This window comes from Aythya ferina, assembly GCF_964211825.1.
Source record: "Aythya ferina genome assembly, chromosome: 3".
NCBI classification, from domain to species: Eukaryota; Metazoa; Chordata; class Aves; order Anseriformes; family Anatidae; genus Aythya; species Aythya ferina.
Window position 1 is genome coordinate 101,160,722 of NC_140298.1, and position 13,731 is coordinate 101,174,452.

The 13,731-nt window shown below is 36.3% G+C and overlaps 1 protein-coding gene across 2 annotated transcripts in view; it reads left to right on the top strand.

The window, feature by feature from the left end:
• The window catches only part of TRAPPC12 (trafficking protein particle complex subunit 12), a 53,292-nt gene that overhangs the window by 18,860 nt on the left and 20,701 nt on the right, over positions 1–13,731 (top strand). For both annotated transcript variants that reach the window (XM_084515403.1, XM_084515404.1), the window contains exon 6: positions 10,114–10,226. In XM_084515403.1, the coding sequence (XP_084371529.1) occupies positions 10,114–10,226 (113 nt within the window). The remainder of the gene's footprint in view (positions 1–10,113; positions 10,227–13,731) is intronic.

Genomic DNA, 13,731 nt, shown 5'->3' on the forward strand with positions numbered 1-13,731 from the left:
TTTGAATTTGCTTGGCATGAGGTGGTGTCAATGTTATGATAAGAAAACGTGCAGCTGTTCATAAAAAAAAATAAATAAAATTAAAAAAACGAAATCTGTGGTCTTAGAAAATTCTACCTGGTCTTAGTATCTAATCCGTCTGTGCTCCCATGCTGTTGGAGTATGAATTTTGTTTTTAAGAGACCTTTTTTAACTTTCATTTTTGCCTTTTGTATGCTGGTGTATATATATGTCTCATATTAGTCTCATATATATGAATGAGACTAATTCATACCAAAATGACAATCAAAAAACATATTATTTGAGGAAAAAAATAGATGCACTGTTTTTAGAAGTGATAGCTTAAAAAAAAAATGTCTTAAAATGATACTATTTTTCCATTATTCATTTTCAATGAATAAAATTACTGTGAAATGGTCAATAGAGGTTACAAGTAGAACATCAAGCTGGAAGAAGATTTATTAAACTTAAAAATAAAATTTCAAGACATGGCAGTAATTGTAGGGTATTGCCTTTGTTGAAATCATCTATGATTAGTGGACACGATTTTGCTGTATAAGAGGGCATCACTTCTGCAGCATGCGGAAGAGTGGAAAAAAAAAAAGACATTGTCCAGTGGTCACAAGTAAATATTTTAATTGCAGGCTATGCTGCTTGCTTTAAATATTTCTGTGGTGGTATACATAAAGCTATGTTGCCTTGTTTAATTTCGTACTGAGTAAAATAGAATAGAGGGCATGGTTTTGATTCAAAATAGCTTTGCAGAAGTCAGCCCATGCCAAAATCCAGTGTTTATTTAAAATCCTTGTATCCCCAGAGGACTCTCACATGATATATATTTCCACTTACATAGGAACCTTTTGCAAAGAAATTTGTGTTAGAGTAAGGCACTCTGTGCATTAAGTATGTGGCCTAACAACAACTAAGTAGGTGAAGAATTTACGACAATATAATGTCATTCTTTTTTTCCCAAAAAATACTTAATCTAGTAAGCATAGTTATTTCTGTTACAGCTTAATGTTAATGTACTCAGTCTTTCTTGTTTTTTCCCCAATGCAACACTGTTTATTGAAGCAAGTATAGTTTTTTCTCTACTGTTAATCTGCTTTTTAATTAAATTTTGTACTGAATTCTACAACCTGCCCTTTAGACCTTCATAACACTATTGTTATTGATCAACTGGAAACATCAACAAATGTCATTACCTCTTCCCAATTGTTCTCCCGTTAACTAGATGGTATAAAATGAAAATTACAACGTTTTCTAAAATCTCAGACGCAGTTTATGATCTACTCCTTCCATCTGGAATGCATCCATTCCCATCAGAAACACTCTCTGTGATATGTATAGTATTGTTTCATCCTATTAACATTTGCTTCTTTTTCTGGTTTGGTTGCAGGAAAGATTTATGTTCTGCTTGAACAATTAGAATTTTAGAAAGGAGTTTGCATTCTTGTCCTTGAATTTCTTCTTGTCGCTAAGTAAAGTGAGCAAGTTCTCTTTCTCATCAGAAAAGGAGATGGAAGAGAAAGAAAATACTTTTATCTTCTTGTCAGTTTAAAACGATGTCCTTAGCCCTTCATTATTTTGTAGAAGGCACTACAGAATAATGACGTTATTTGTCTCGTAGCATGTGTTTTTAAAGTTCATGGCACAATCTTGCAACAGTCTTTAGGGAGATGTACAACTATGGCATGTCTTTCTTTTATCCTTTCTTTTTTTTTTTTCTTTTTAGCCAAATATCAACAGAAGTTTGCTTCAATACTTTGACAATTAATTATAATGAGATTTCAATTATAGTGATGAATAAGATCAAGAAACACTTTCTATTCTAAACCTTCTTTTTCAACTACTCACTCTTAAAATCTTTTTTTGAAAGTTTTGCTGTTTTTTCCCTTCACTAATTTACACCATTTCAACAGCGTGCTTTGACACTTTTATTAAAAGAACAACCACACTTTTATGAAGAACACAGGATTTCTCCATGGAAAACAGTATCTCTAAACGGGATTTTGAAGTGAGAGTGAATAAATACATGTAGCACAAAGCACAAGAAAAAACTTTCAGCAGGATGTGATAGCTTGATACTGAAGTTCCAATGAAACACAAGTTTGCTTTCCCAGTCAAGGTGGCACAGATTGGAGCAAACTTTTGAAGAAGTGTCCTCATGCTTTCATATTAGTGTTTTCTGAATTTAGGCTTTAAGCAAATAAGTTATTAGACTCAACAGTATAGCTAGATGAAATATTTAGAGTTTGCAATATAGTAGAAAAAAGACTAGATAGAATGAAATACCTGTGATCTAGTGTTTGCTCAAATCAAATTAATCCCCCCGCTTAAAGAATTGTTGGATTAGGTCTTGAAGAGGATTGTGTTACACATAAATGTGCACATGCTTCTCCATTGCTATGTGGACTTCCTAAATATTCAAATTTTCTAGTTTGATGTGTGACTTCAGTGTAACAGTGTAAATTGCTAACTGAAAGAAAATCAAGTAATGCTAGATAGGAGTTTTGTCAACACTGTTATTGTCTCCCAGCCTTAAAGGCCTTGTCGAATAGGTGCTGGCAAAGAACATAGACTGGTACAGTCTATGTGAAATTCCCTTGAATTTCAGTGTGCTAAAAGCCCTCATCTTAGCAAGAACTGTGCTCATGAGTTGTTCAGTGAGCATGGATCTACAGTGCCATACAACACTGTGCAGAACTCTCGTGCATGTCAGGAACAAGACAGACCTATGGGTTGTGCATGAGCAAATTGTAAATGTGACAAACAAGTGAACTTTTCTGTAATTACCAACAACTCAATAGTATACATGTTGGAAATTAGACCTTTCTCTGTATAGATATCTCATTTATATCACACTTTGGAGAGTTTCTAGGATCATGCCTGATGGTGAGTTCCTTTTCTATGAGGAAAATGAGCCTGAGGGTTAGGGTTGGTTCAGGCATCACAAACCACTTCAGCAAGATGGCACCCCATTAAATGTCTGCTTCTGGACTAATACCAGCTGTAAGTTTCCCCCAGTTTGGGATTTTTGCCAAAGTTCCAATTAAATCATACTATTTAGGGCAGTTTACTGTCTGAACTGGTAGCATTCCCGTGCCTTCTTGTTTTTCATGAGAAAAGCTTTTTTCCTGTAATTTAGCTACCGTTGTTGATAATGCAGGGTATTTCTTATTTTACTGTAATTAACAGATCTGAAATGCAAAGTGGGGAGCCTTTCACATACCACATGGAAGTTTGGGGTCTCTCCTAAACTAGGTTGTTCTGTGGATCGTTTTTGTAATTATAGACTACTGAATTGATTTCCAAAGTAAATTTTATTTAAAAAAAAAAAAAAAAAAAAAAAAAACAAGCATGTTACAGGGATAGCTTTTTGTTTGTCATTGTATACTAGCCAGAGTTTCTTTTTCTTTAGCTTGTTTTTTCTTTCGTTCTTTTCTTGTGCCCAATTTTGTTTTCTTTAATGTACAGCGTTCTCTTCCACTTTATTGGTAACAAAGTTTCCCTTTTTCTGCAGAGTACAAGTACTATGGCAAATTTCTTCAAAACGTGTTTTGAGCTGAAAGAGCATGCTTAGAAGTAGACTGCAGCATGCACTACAGCTTCGTAGGAGCTGCTACATAGAGGATTGGCCATCTTTTATATGCTGTCATGTTCTGACATCAGGCCTGGGTGTTTATTTACTCCTTAGAGATGATCAAGAAAGACTAGACTTAAGGAAATAGTGCAGTAATAGTGGAAAACGAGAATCTCTCATTCTTACCTTTATTTCCATGAACTTCAGGGAAACCTTTCCTTTTCATATCAGAAGCATTAATCACTAGGACCCAACAGAGATAACCAGTAATCCTCCTCAGAAGTCTAAGGAGGGTAGAGCTCTAGAATATTAATTGTTATTTAATGAATGAGTTGCATCTCTTGCACAATTCCACAGATTTTAAAGGCTTTTTATATTTTATAAAATGTGGTTGGCTTTCTGGGCTGCAAGCTGACATAGCTGGATCATGTCGAGCTTGTCATCAACCAACACTCCCTCTCCTCAGGGCTGCTCTCAATCCATTCCCTGCCCATCCTATATTTGGGTTTGCCCTGGCCCAGATGCAGAACCTTGCAGTTGGCCTTGTTGAACCTCATGAAGTTTGCACAGGCCCACCTCTCAAGCCAGTCCACGTCCCTCTGGATGCCATCCCTTCCCTCCAGTGTGTCAACCACACCACACAGCTTGGTGTCATCGCAGACTTGTTGAGGGGGCATTCAATCCCCCTGTCCATGTCACCAACAAAGATATCACCAACAATGCTGCTCCCAATACTGACCCATGAGAACACTACTCATTACTGATCTCCACTTGGACATTGAGTCATTGACCACAACTTGAGTGTGACCATCCAACCAATTTCTTTCCCATTAGGTGGTCCATCCATCAAATCCATGTCTCTCCAATTTAGAGACAAGGATATCTGGGAGGACAGCATCAAATGCTTTGCACAAGTCCAGGTAGATGATGTCAGTTGCTCTTCCCCTATCCATCAACATTGTAGCCCCATTATAGAAGGCCACCAGATTTGTCAGGCATGATCTGCCCTTAGAGAAGCCATGTTGGCTGTCACTAATCACCTCCTTGTTTTTCATGTGCCTTAGCATAGTTTCCAGGAGGATCTGCTTTATGATCTTGTCAGGCACAGAGGTGAGACTAACTGGCTTGTAGCTCTCCAGGTCTTCGTTTTTTCCCTTCTTAAAAAAAGGGGGTTGTGTTTCCCCTATTCCAGTCAGTGGGAACTTCACCAAACTGCCACAACTTCTCAAATACGATGGATAGTAGCTTACCAATTACATCTGCCAGTTCCCTCAGGACCCGTGGATGTATCTCATCAGATCACATGGACTTTTGCACCTTTAGGTTCCTAGATGATCTCAAACCTGAACTTCACCTACACTGGGCAGTTCATCATTCTTCCATTCCCTGCCTTTGCCTTCTGGGGCCTGGGCCTTGTGTCTGGAGCTGTTGACAATGAAGACTGAGGCAAAAAAGTTATTGAGAACATCAGCCTTCTCCATATCCTGGGTGACCAGGTCTCCCATTTCCTTCTGGAGAGGGTCCACAATTTCCATAGTCTTCCTTTTATCATCGATGGACCTATAGAAGCCTTTCTTGTTGCCCTTGATGTCCCTGACTAAATTTAATTCTAAAAGGGCCTTAGCTTTCCTAACTTGGCCCATGGCTGTTCAGACAGTGTCTCTGTACTCCTCCCTGGCTATCTGTCCTTATTCCCACTCTCTGTAGACCTCCTTTTTCTGTTTGAGTTTGGCCAGAGAAAGGAGACCTACAGAGAAGAATGAACCTTAAGAATGTCCTTAGCAATATACTGTTTGTTCATTCTTATCTTGTGTTTTGTGTCTTGGATGCATACATATCTACATCTTGTGTCTCACTGTAATACTTAAAATTTCATAAGTGTTATGTGAAAAGGATGCAGGAAGAATAATCTGTTAGGAAACTGAGTAGTACCTGTTCTTATTATGATTACTAAACGAAATTATTTTTTGTTTAATCTTGTCTTAAAATGTATTTACATACAGTGGTTATTTTTCATGTTGTATTCAGTTTCCTGACATGTTTGATTTATGTAAAGGCAATACAGTTAACTAAGCATAGAATTGTTATTGATCACCTTTAAAAACATCGTACGTGTGTTTCACTTAAATTATCTTTATTTTTCTTTTATAATTCAGCTTCTTAAATTCTGCCTTTATAATATCTGTAATTGTGCTTTTTTAAGCAGAATTTTTGACAGTTAACTTTTTAAGTTTCACCTGTTTCCTTTGTCACATTCCTCATTTAAAAAAAGGGAGGAAATACTTTTTTTTTTTTTTTAATCATAAGGATCGATTTCTGTGCCTTGCAAGACAAGAGTGGAAGCTGTGTTTTTGTGGATTTGTGTGCAAAAAAAGTCTGGAAGATGTGCCTTTGGTACCACTCAATATGATAACATCATGAAAAAACAAATAGAAGTCTATTGTTTAGACCAAAATTCTTAATGAGCTGTGTTAGCTCATGAAAGTATTACAGGCAGCACTTTCTGTGATTCTCTTTATTTGATTGCTTTTTACATTTTGTCAGTGAACTGCAGAAGCACTGGTGAAGATTCACAAGAGTCGTATTATTGTTTGCCTTCACTTTTTTCATTTCTTGTTCACCCTGTGAAACTCTACTAAGGTTTTTTCTAAACCTGTTCTGCTCTCGATTTTCTCTTCCACCATGGTACGCACACAGGTCACCTTATTGCCTTTCGATAGCAAAGGTTCATAATCATCATCTTCTGAAAAGGCTTTTGGTACCTTGCTGTTGCTTCTCTCAAAGCAGTAAGAGAGTGCAACAATAGATACAGACAATACAGTAATGGAATACATTAATACACTTTTTAATTTATTTTTTTTACACAACTGTTAACTAGGAGTAACAGAATTATTTTGATGAACAGATTTCTTCACATGCATTTTATATTAATGCTGTATAGCTTTTTCCCAAGAAGTATGTGTAAACTGTATTGATGCTTTATAGAAGTACCACTTGTTGAAAGCTTTACCAAATCTAAAGTAAATTCATGATAATTCTCTTTAACCAGAAATTCACTTTATTAATGAAGGAACTGAACCAGATATATAATCCATACCTCATATCATCTAACTAAACTACTTGCAGATGGGAACACATCAGGGGAAGTTTACTTACCCAAAGATCTCAGTTTCTTTTTTATAAATAGAATAAGTATTTCAGGAGTATGTGTGGATAAGTGGCTTGGATAAGTGCTGCAGGTTTTTCATGAGTGATTTCACTTGAAAAACAGTATTACAAAATACTGTTTACATGGAGTGGTAAGACAGCCTTACCAGTGGTAGAAGGTAGTGTCTTTTCACATTTTTCTTTTTGCCCCCATTGCTACACTTTTGTGAGAGCACCTATGCAGTTTTGTGCCTTCTTCCAAAAATATTCCACTATTTGGAAGGATTGTTATGAAACTGAGGAAGAGGGCAGAAACAGTGTTTCTGAGATATTAAATATAATTTCAGCAACCTGTTTATTCAGGCATTAAGCAACAGAAGTTCACTGGTCAAATTTGGTGGATACTCACAGTAAAATTACTTGCAGGATACTAGTTAAGTTATGAGTTTCAAAGAGAAGAAATGGATGCTAGAGCTTTAAATCCTCCTGCATGAAATAGTAATATAAATTCTAGTTTGAAAAGTCATTACACTGACTGCCCTTTACACTGTGTTTCTTTCTGATTTTTTTTGGTGAGACCTGTCATTACTCCTGACATACTTAGTAAGGATTGCACTGGTATGCTTTTTAGTCACATTCTCTGAAGGAAATAGGAGGTGGTTAAGAAATAACACATTAATAAAGTACATTTGGAGGTGATATAGTTCCGACTGCTTATCACAACTGAGGTCTTAATTGTAATAGGGAATAAAGTAGATTCTTGTCAAGCCTAAGTTGACCTGGAGTTCCATTTATTATTCTCACATCCTCTGACAACAATTTGGATTATATGGTTTGGTAATGAGCGATTCTTTCCCATTGCATCAATCATAATTGCATGGCTTCATCCAGCAATATATAAAATCAATACTTACCAAAATCCGCAATCCCAAAAAGTACTTTGCAAAAAAATATATAATTTTCTCTAAAAATAGATGTGAGACCTTTCATCTGCACTAAATTAAATATCCATCTATCTGTGTGTTGAGCTGTTCTGTTACCAATTAAGATTTTCTCTGTGTGTGTTTATTGAGTTTACCTTTTGCCACATTTAACAAGAGAATGGAATGATACAGCCTTGTTCAGAGTTGAGAGTGCTAGACACAGTCATTCCTTAACCAAAAATGTAAAACTTTAGATTCTTTCCCTTTTATATGTCAAGTTTTCCAAAGCTTTACTGCTTGAACAAAACATTTTGTTTTAACCTTTTATATTGGAAATCCTGTTAAGTACATCAGTAGGTGCATGGTTTATGTGTTAGCAGTATTACAGAAGAACACTACCAAAATAGCTGGTTTGGGGCATAGCTTATTGGCAGGATTATTATTTTTTGATGGCAGAATTAGAACTCCAGTCAACCAGAGGTGTGGCAGAGAACGTAACCAGCCTAAGGTCAAGTTTGCTTCCATAGATTTGCAGTGCAGGTTCTTGAATATCAAAGCACCTGTCTGCAAAGTAATTTGTCCATGGTGCTCTTGCTCAGAATTTGCTCTTAATTTTGCAATACTTTCCTTTGTTTTTCACCCCTGCCAACTTTGTATCTGTGCTTGTGTCATGCTAGGTACTAGACAAGATAGATAGATTAAATATTTGACATCTTTTGTTACTTGCTCAATAACCTTTTAAATTTCACTAAAAAGAAATTCAAGTGCAGTTTTGTTTTCTTAATATCTATTCCACATATGATGATGCATGAAACTTGTGTGTACTTCCTTAAGGGAATGCAGTAGGCACAGAAGCCACTGGGAATAGTTAGCTTTGGCAAAAGAGAATTTATGTAGATGTAATTGGCTTACTCTGAAGGTCATAATTAGTGAATGAGGTCTGTGATGAAAATTTTGTCAACCTTTCAAAAAATGTCTAGAGGCAGTGACTCATTGTACATAGCATTTACCTCTTTGACATATAAGCCTGTTAAGAACAGGTGCAAAAATCTTCATAAAAAGCTCCTGAGTCCTATTTGTGAGAAAAGATGAGGCAAGAGGCAAGTTGAGAAGGAAATCCCATTGGAATATGCCTGAAGTAAGCAAATGTATTATATTAAAATATTAGAATTGTAGCACAGTATTTTTTTTGCAAGGCTTGTTTCCCCATTATACTTGCTTCTGTTTTGTTTTGCTTTTTTATTAGTAACAGTTTATGATCACGTTCAATATTATTGTCTATATAAAGGATATGCGGTTAGCTGGAAAGCAAGATACTACATGAACTAGGATTCCCTGAAGTTCCTGAAACTCTCCTTGAAGTAAGCCAGAATGCTCATAAACTTCCAAGATTAGGTCTTTGGGAAATAAAATAATCAAGATAAAAGTAAACTAATATTAAAATGAAAACATTTCTTTTATTTTCCTGGATATTACTTAAAATTCTTTTCCTATTAGATGTTTTCAACAAACCATAAAATACATTTTCTTTATGAAGAGTCCGTCTCACAGTATAGTCAGTTGGTAACTCTTGGTAGAAGAGAGAACATTAATGGAATAGAACTCAGACTAAGTGTTGTCTTTAGAGTTATAACTCTGAAGTTATTTTCATCCTAACATATTCAGATCTTTACACAGAACTATGGAAATTAATAGAAAAAAAAAAGGAACTATTTTATAAAACGTCTTAATTTCACGGGGGACTTAATATATTTTTAGATTTAATATATTACAATATTATTATTATTTTATGTTCTTCGTTATACTGTTTTTATTCATTATTTCCTTTGACTCATTCTGATTTTCTGTTCTTATTCTTCCTTTATTATAGGAGTCCTTCATATCAGCCTTCGTTTATTTGAAAAAAGCTTACACATAAGCACTTTTGCATGCCCTGGTCATATAACTTTTTTTAGCAATAATGCTTTTAAGATCTACAGTTCCATATTTGTTCTTCTGCACTGATTATATGGATAAGTATTAATGTTAGGGGCAATTTGGTAGTGGAAACTAGAATAAAGTCCCATTTTTTAATCCTTTATTTTAACTGGTTTATTTAACTGGTTTATAAAAATCTTTAATAAACATTTTACTTCCATGCACAACTTGTTCTTGAAAATCTGAATTAGGTTGCACCTTTTTCTTGCCTTCTTGGTTATGGTTACATACATGTTTACATATTTAAAACATTTCACATGTAAAATAAATATATAAATATATACATAAATAATATTTAAAACATATAACATTGCATGTTATAGCTAAGAAAAAGGTTGTTATTTTCTCATCTTTCATCAAGAGACAAAAAGAATATGAAGGTAAAATGGTCTTTGTGTCATGTATACTAGTGAGAAATACCTTTGGGATGTACACACTCATCATTATAGCAAACACATTTAATGAAGTTAATTATGATTCTAGGTTCCATGGTTCCTTTCTCCATGCGGATTTTACATGCTGAACTTCCTCAGTACCTAGGTAATCCTCAGGAGTCACTGGATAGACTGCACAGTATGAAGATAATCTGCGCCAAGGTAACAACTTCTCTATGCAGTGCTATTTCTTACTGTTTAGGAAATACATTTCACTGTCCTGAAATAGAACATTGTTTCAACTAGGACATTTTGGATTCCATCTTGATTCAGAGAAGGAACTCACTAATAGAAGTAATTAAGTCTCTTCCATTTTAGGATACAGCATCCTCTTCTCCTCTGCTTAGCAGCTCAGACTAAAATGAGTAAAACAGTGCAAATACAGTTCTCTTGCTTTCGTGCTTCTGCCCAACAAGACACAGAACAGATGTATTAAGCAGACATGTTCAAGGGCATGTGGGAGATTTTTTCCCTCACTCAGCAGCATCCAGCTAGTTCAAAACAGTTGTTAATTGTAAAATCATAGAATGGTTTGGGTTGGAAAGGATCTTAAAGATCATCTAGTTCCAACCCGCCTGCCATAGGCAGGGACACCTCCCACCAGACCAGGTTGCTCAAAGCCCAATCCAACCTGGCCTTGGCACTTCTAGGGATGGGGCATCCACAGCTTCTCTGAGCAACCTGTTACGGTTTCTCACCCCATCATGTATTTCTTCCTTATACGTAATCTAAACCTACCCCCTTCTAATTTGAAACCATTACCCTCTTGTCCTGTTCCTATACTCCTTGACAAAGAGTCCCTCCCCAGCTTTCCTGTAGGCCCCCTTAGGTACTGGAATGCCGCTATAAGGTCTGCCCAGTGCCTTCTTTTTAGGCTAAACAACCCCAACTCCATCAGCCTGTCTTCATAGGAGAAGCACTCCACGCCTCTGATCAGCCCCACAGCCCTCCTCTGGACCTGCTCCAGCAGGTCTGGGTCTCTCCTGTGCTGGGGACCCCAGGCCTGAATGTAGTGCTCCAGGTAGGGTCTCCCGAGAGCAGTCATGATCAAAAGATTCTGCTCCATCCTTCAGCAATAGTCTGGATAGCCGGCTTTGGAAATGAATGACAGTCTTTATAAATGGGAATATAAAGACGAACTGCTGAGCTTGTTTTGGGGTTTGTTTGTTTATTTTGATGAAGCTTTCTTTGTTGTTGTTTTGGGGCCTGAGGGGAATTATTTGTTTTGTCAAGTTGCAACATTGCAAAATTTGGGCCTGAATTATAATATGAGATTTGTCAGTGCTGGAATTGGAGTGGTGGTATTGTAAGCACAAGCCTTACCCACTAAACCCAACACCCTGAGCATTAATCATTCATCCTTAAATGCTTTTAACAGAGATCTCCCCTACTAGTGTAATGGAACAGTTATGTACGAATGTTGCATTGTGCTAACCTCTAGAAGAAATGAAGCACTATTGCTTTACCTGTGACATTTGAAAATTCGGAACTGTATATGAGATAAACGCACGTGATTATTTTGGGTATTCCTTGGAAGCTTCCTATATTTACTTCTGAAAATAAATTGAATAATGCAAGTGTAGGAATTTGGTAATTGCCAGTTGTATAGATACTGTGGTCTTATGTATATAAAAACCAACTTGCTTCCAGCACAGTTACTAGGGTAACCAAGTATAACCAAGTGGTTACAGTTAAAAATAGTTATTTCTTTTATGAGGGAAAAAGATGAAAGGTTGAAGTAATAAGAAATTAATGTGGCATTTGTTGTAGAGTTGGAAGGAATTAATTTGGAAACAGTTGAGAGAAAGATCTAATTTGGCCAAGAAGTGCTACTTTTTAGCACTTCATGAATGATGTTATCTGTTTGTGACCATCTCATCTAATAACATTACTGCCAAGTTCTCTCCAGCATTGTCCTTCATAAACAGTCCTCCTCAATTTAAAAGTATTTTTATTTTTTTCCAGGATATGTTATACTGCTCTGATGCAGGATTTCTGGGCCTACTGACATTTGCCTGCCCTGGTCTGCAGCAGACCAGGTGTTTCATATCTTGTTTTTGTATGATCTGGTTTTAAGTATTGTGCTGTCACTCTTCAGTAATGAAAGTGTGACTAGATCCCAAAATTTGACTGAAGTTCCTTATCTTGTAAAGGAGGGAGAGAATTGTATGATGCGAATGAGGAAGTGACTTGAGCAGGACGTTCATCAGCCATCTGGTTAACTTTATTGACATGGCCGTATCTCGTTTACAGCGTGATCAGCCATGACTCTCCACAGATTAAAGATACTGGTCAGTAGCGGAATGAAAGAAAAGGAAATTAATTCCCCCACACACACACCTTGACACACTTCTTCACAAGACCCTTAAGTTATTTATAACCCTGAGGTGGCTCTGCCTGCTCACTTTTCCTTGAAGTGCTTATCCTTAAAGCATATCCACTGTACTAAGGAAGCTTCTAAACTATCTTCAAGGTTTTGTTTGAACATGACCTAGTCTGATTGTTTGTTTAAATAAGGGAACCGAGAGAATATAAAATAGGAATAAAGGACATTTGCAAATTAAAAATGTGGATTTCCCTGCCTGCTAAGTTCTTGAAGAACAGACCTGTTTACTCATATTCTTACTCCCTCAACCTCTAGATGCATAGATCACTATATGATCCCTTGTGCCCTTGGGGAAAGCTTCTCTGAGGCTTCTGCTGGCTCTTCCCAAGGAGTTCCCCATTCTGGGAGAAGATTTTCCTAGCTTAGGATGTTCAATTGTAGTCCTAATGGGAGCAATCTCCCATTGCTTCTGACAGGTTCCACCAGAGGCAGAGTGCAGTCGCCAGGGCTCCTTTTTAACATAAAGTACACAGAAGACTACAAAGAAAACATTCCATCCTTCCTATGGTAATATTTTACAATTAGTTTTTCTAGGCACTACATGCATATAACTACAGTTGTTTGTATCCAAATTAAATATATTGTATTTTGGAGCAATTCAAAGACAGCTATAGAAACAAGAGTATGAAAAAGGACATCTCATAAATATATTTTAAAAAAAAAAAAAAGCATTATTTAGATATATGTTTTAATTTTTGTGTGGAATGCTATCAGTCTAATAATCTAGATCTCACCTGGAATGTTTAAGAATAAAGCACATGAAAGCTTATGAAAACCTATGGCATAGCCAAGAAAATAACATAAAGAATTTACACATTATTCTTAATATTTATATGTGACACTTGGGAACCATTTGGGTTGTAACAGAATTAATTGGGGAGCTTTCAACCAAAAACCTCTAGTGTTTTACTTACCTACTTGAAAAAGTGGAAAAATAATCTTCGGTCATCCTTATTTACAGAAGGGCGTACGAATAGTCATTATGTAAATGAGATGATCTTGGAGTCATAAAAACTAGGAGAGAGAAAAGACCTATTAGCTCACCTCGTCTGTCTCTCTGCAATGCAAGGTTGTTTTCTAGTTTTTAATGAGCCAGCCTGTGGAGCTGAGGCCACTTCCCCTGGGAGGCTATTCCAGGTTAATGCTAATGCATTCTTATCGTAAGAAAATTTGTCTTCCTATTTTGCTTCTCTTCCTTAATGTAATTGTGTTATTCCTATCTGATACCTCTTTTTAACCTGCTAAATTCCCTCTTGTTTTTTGTTGTACGCTCTCTGCAGA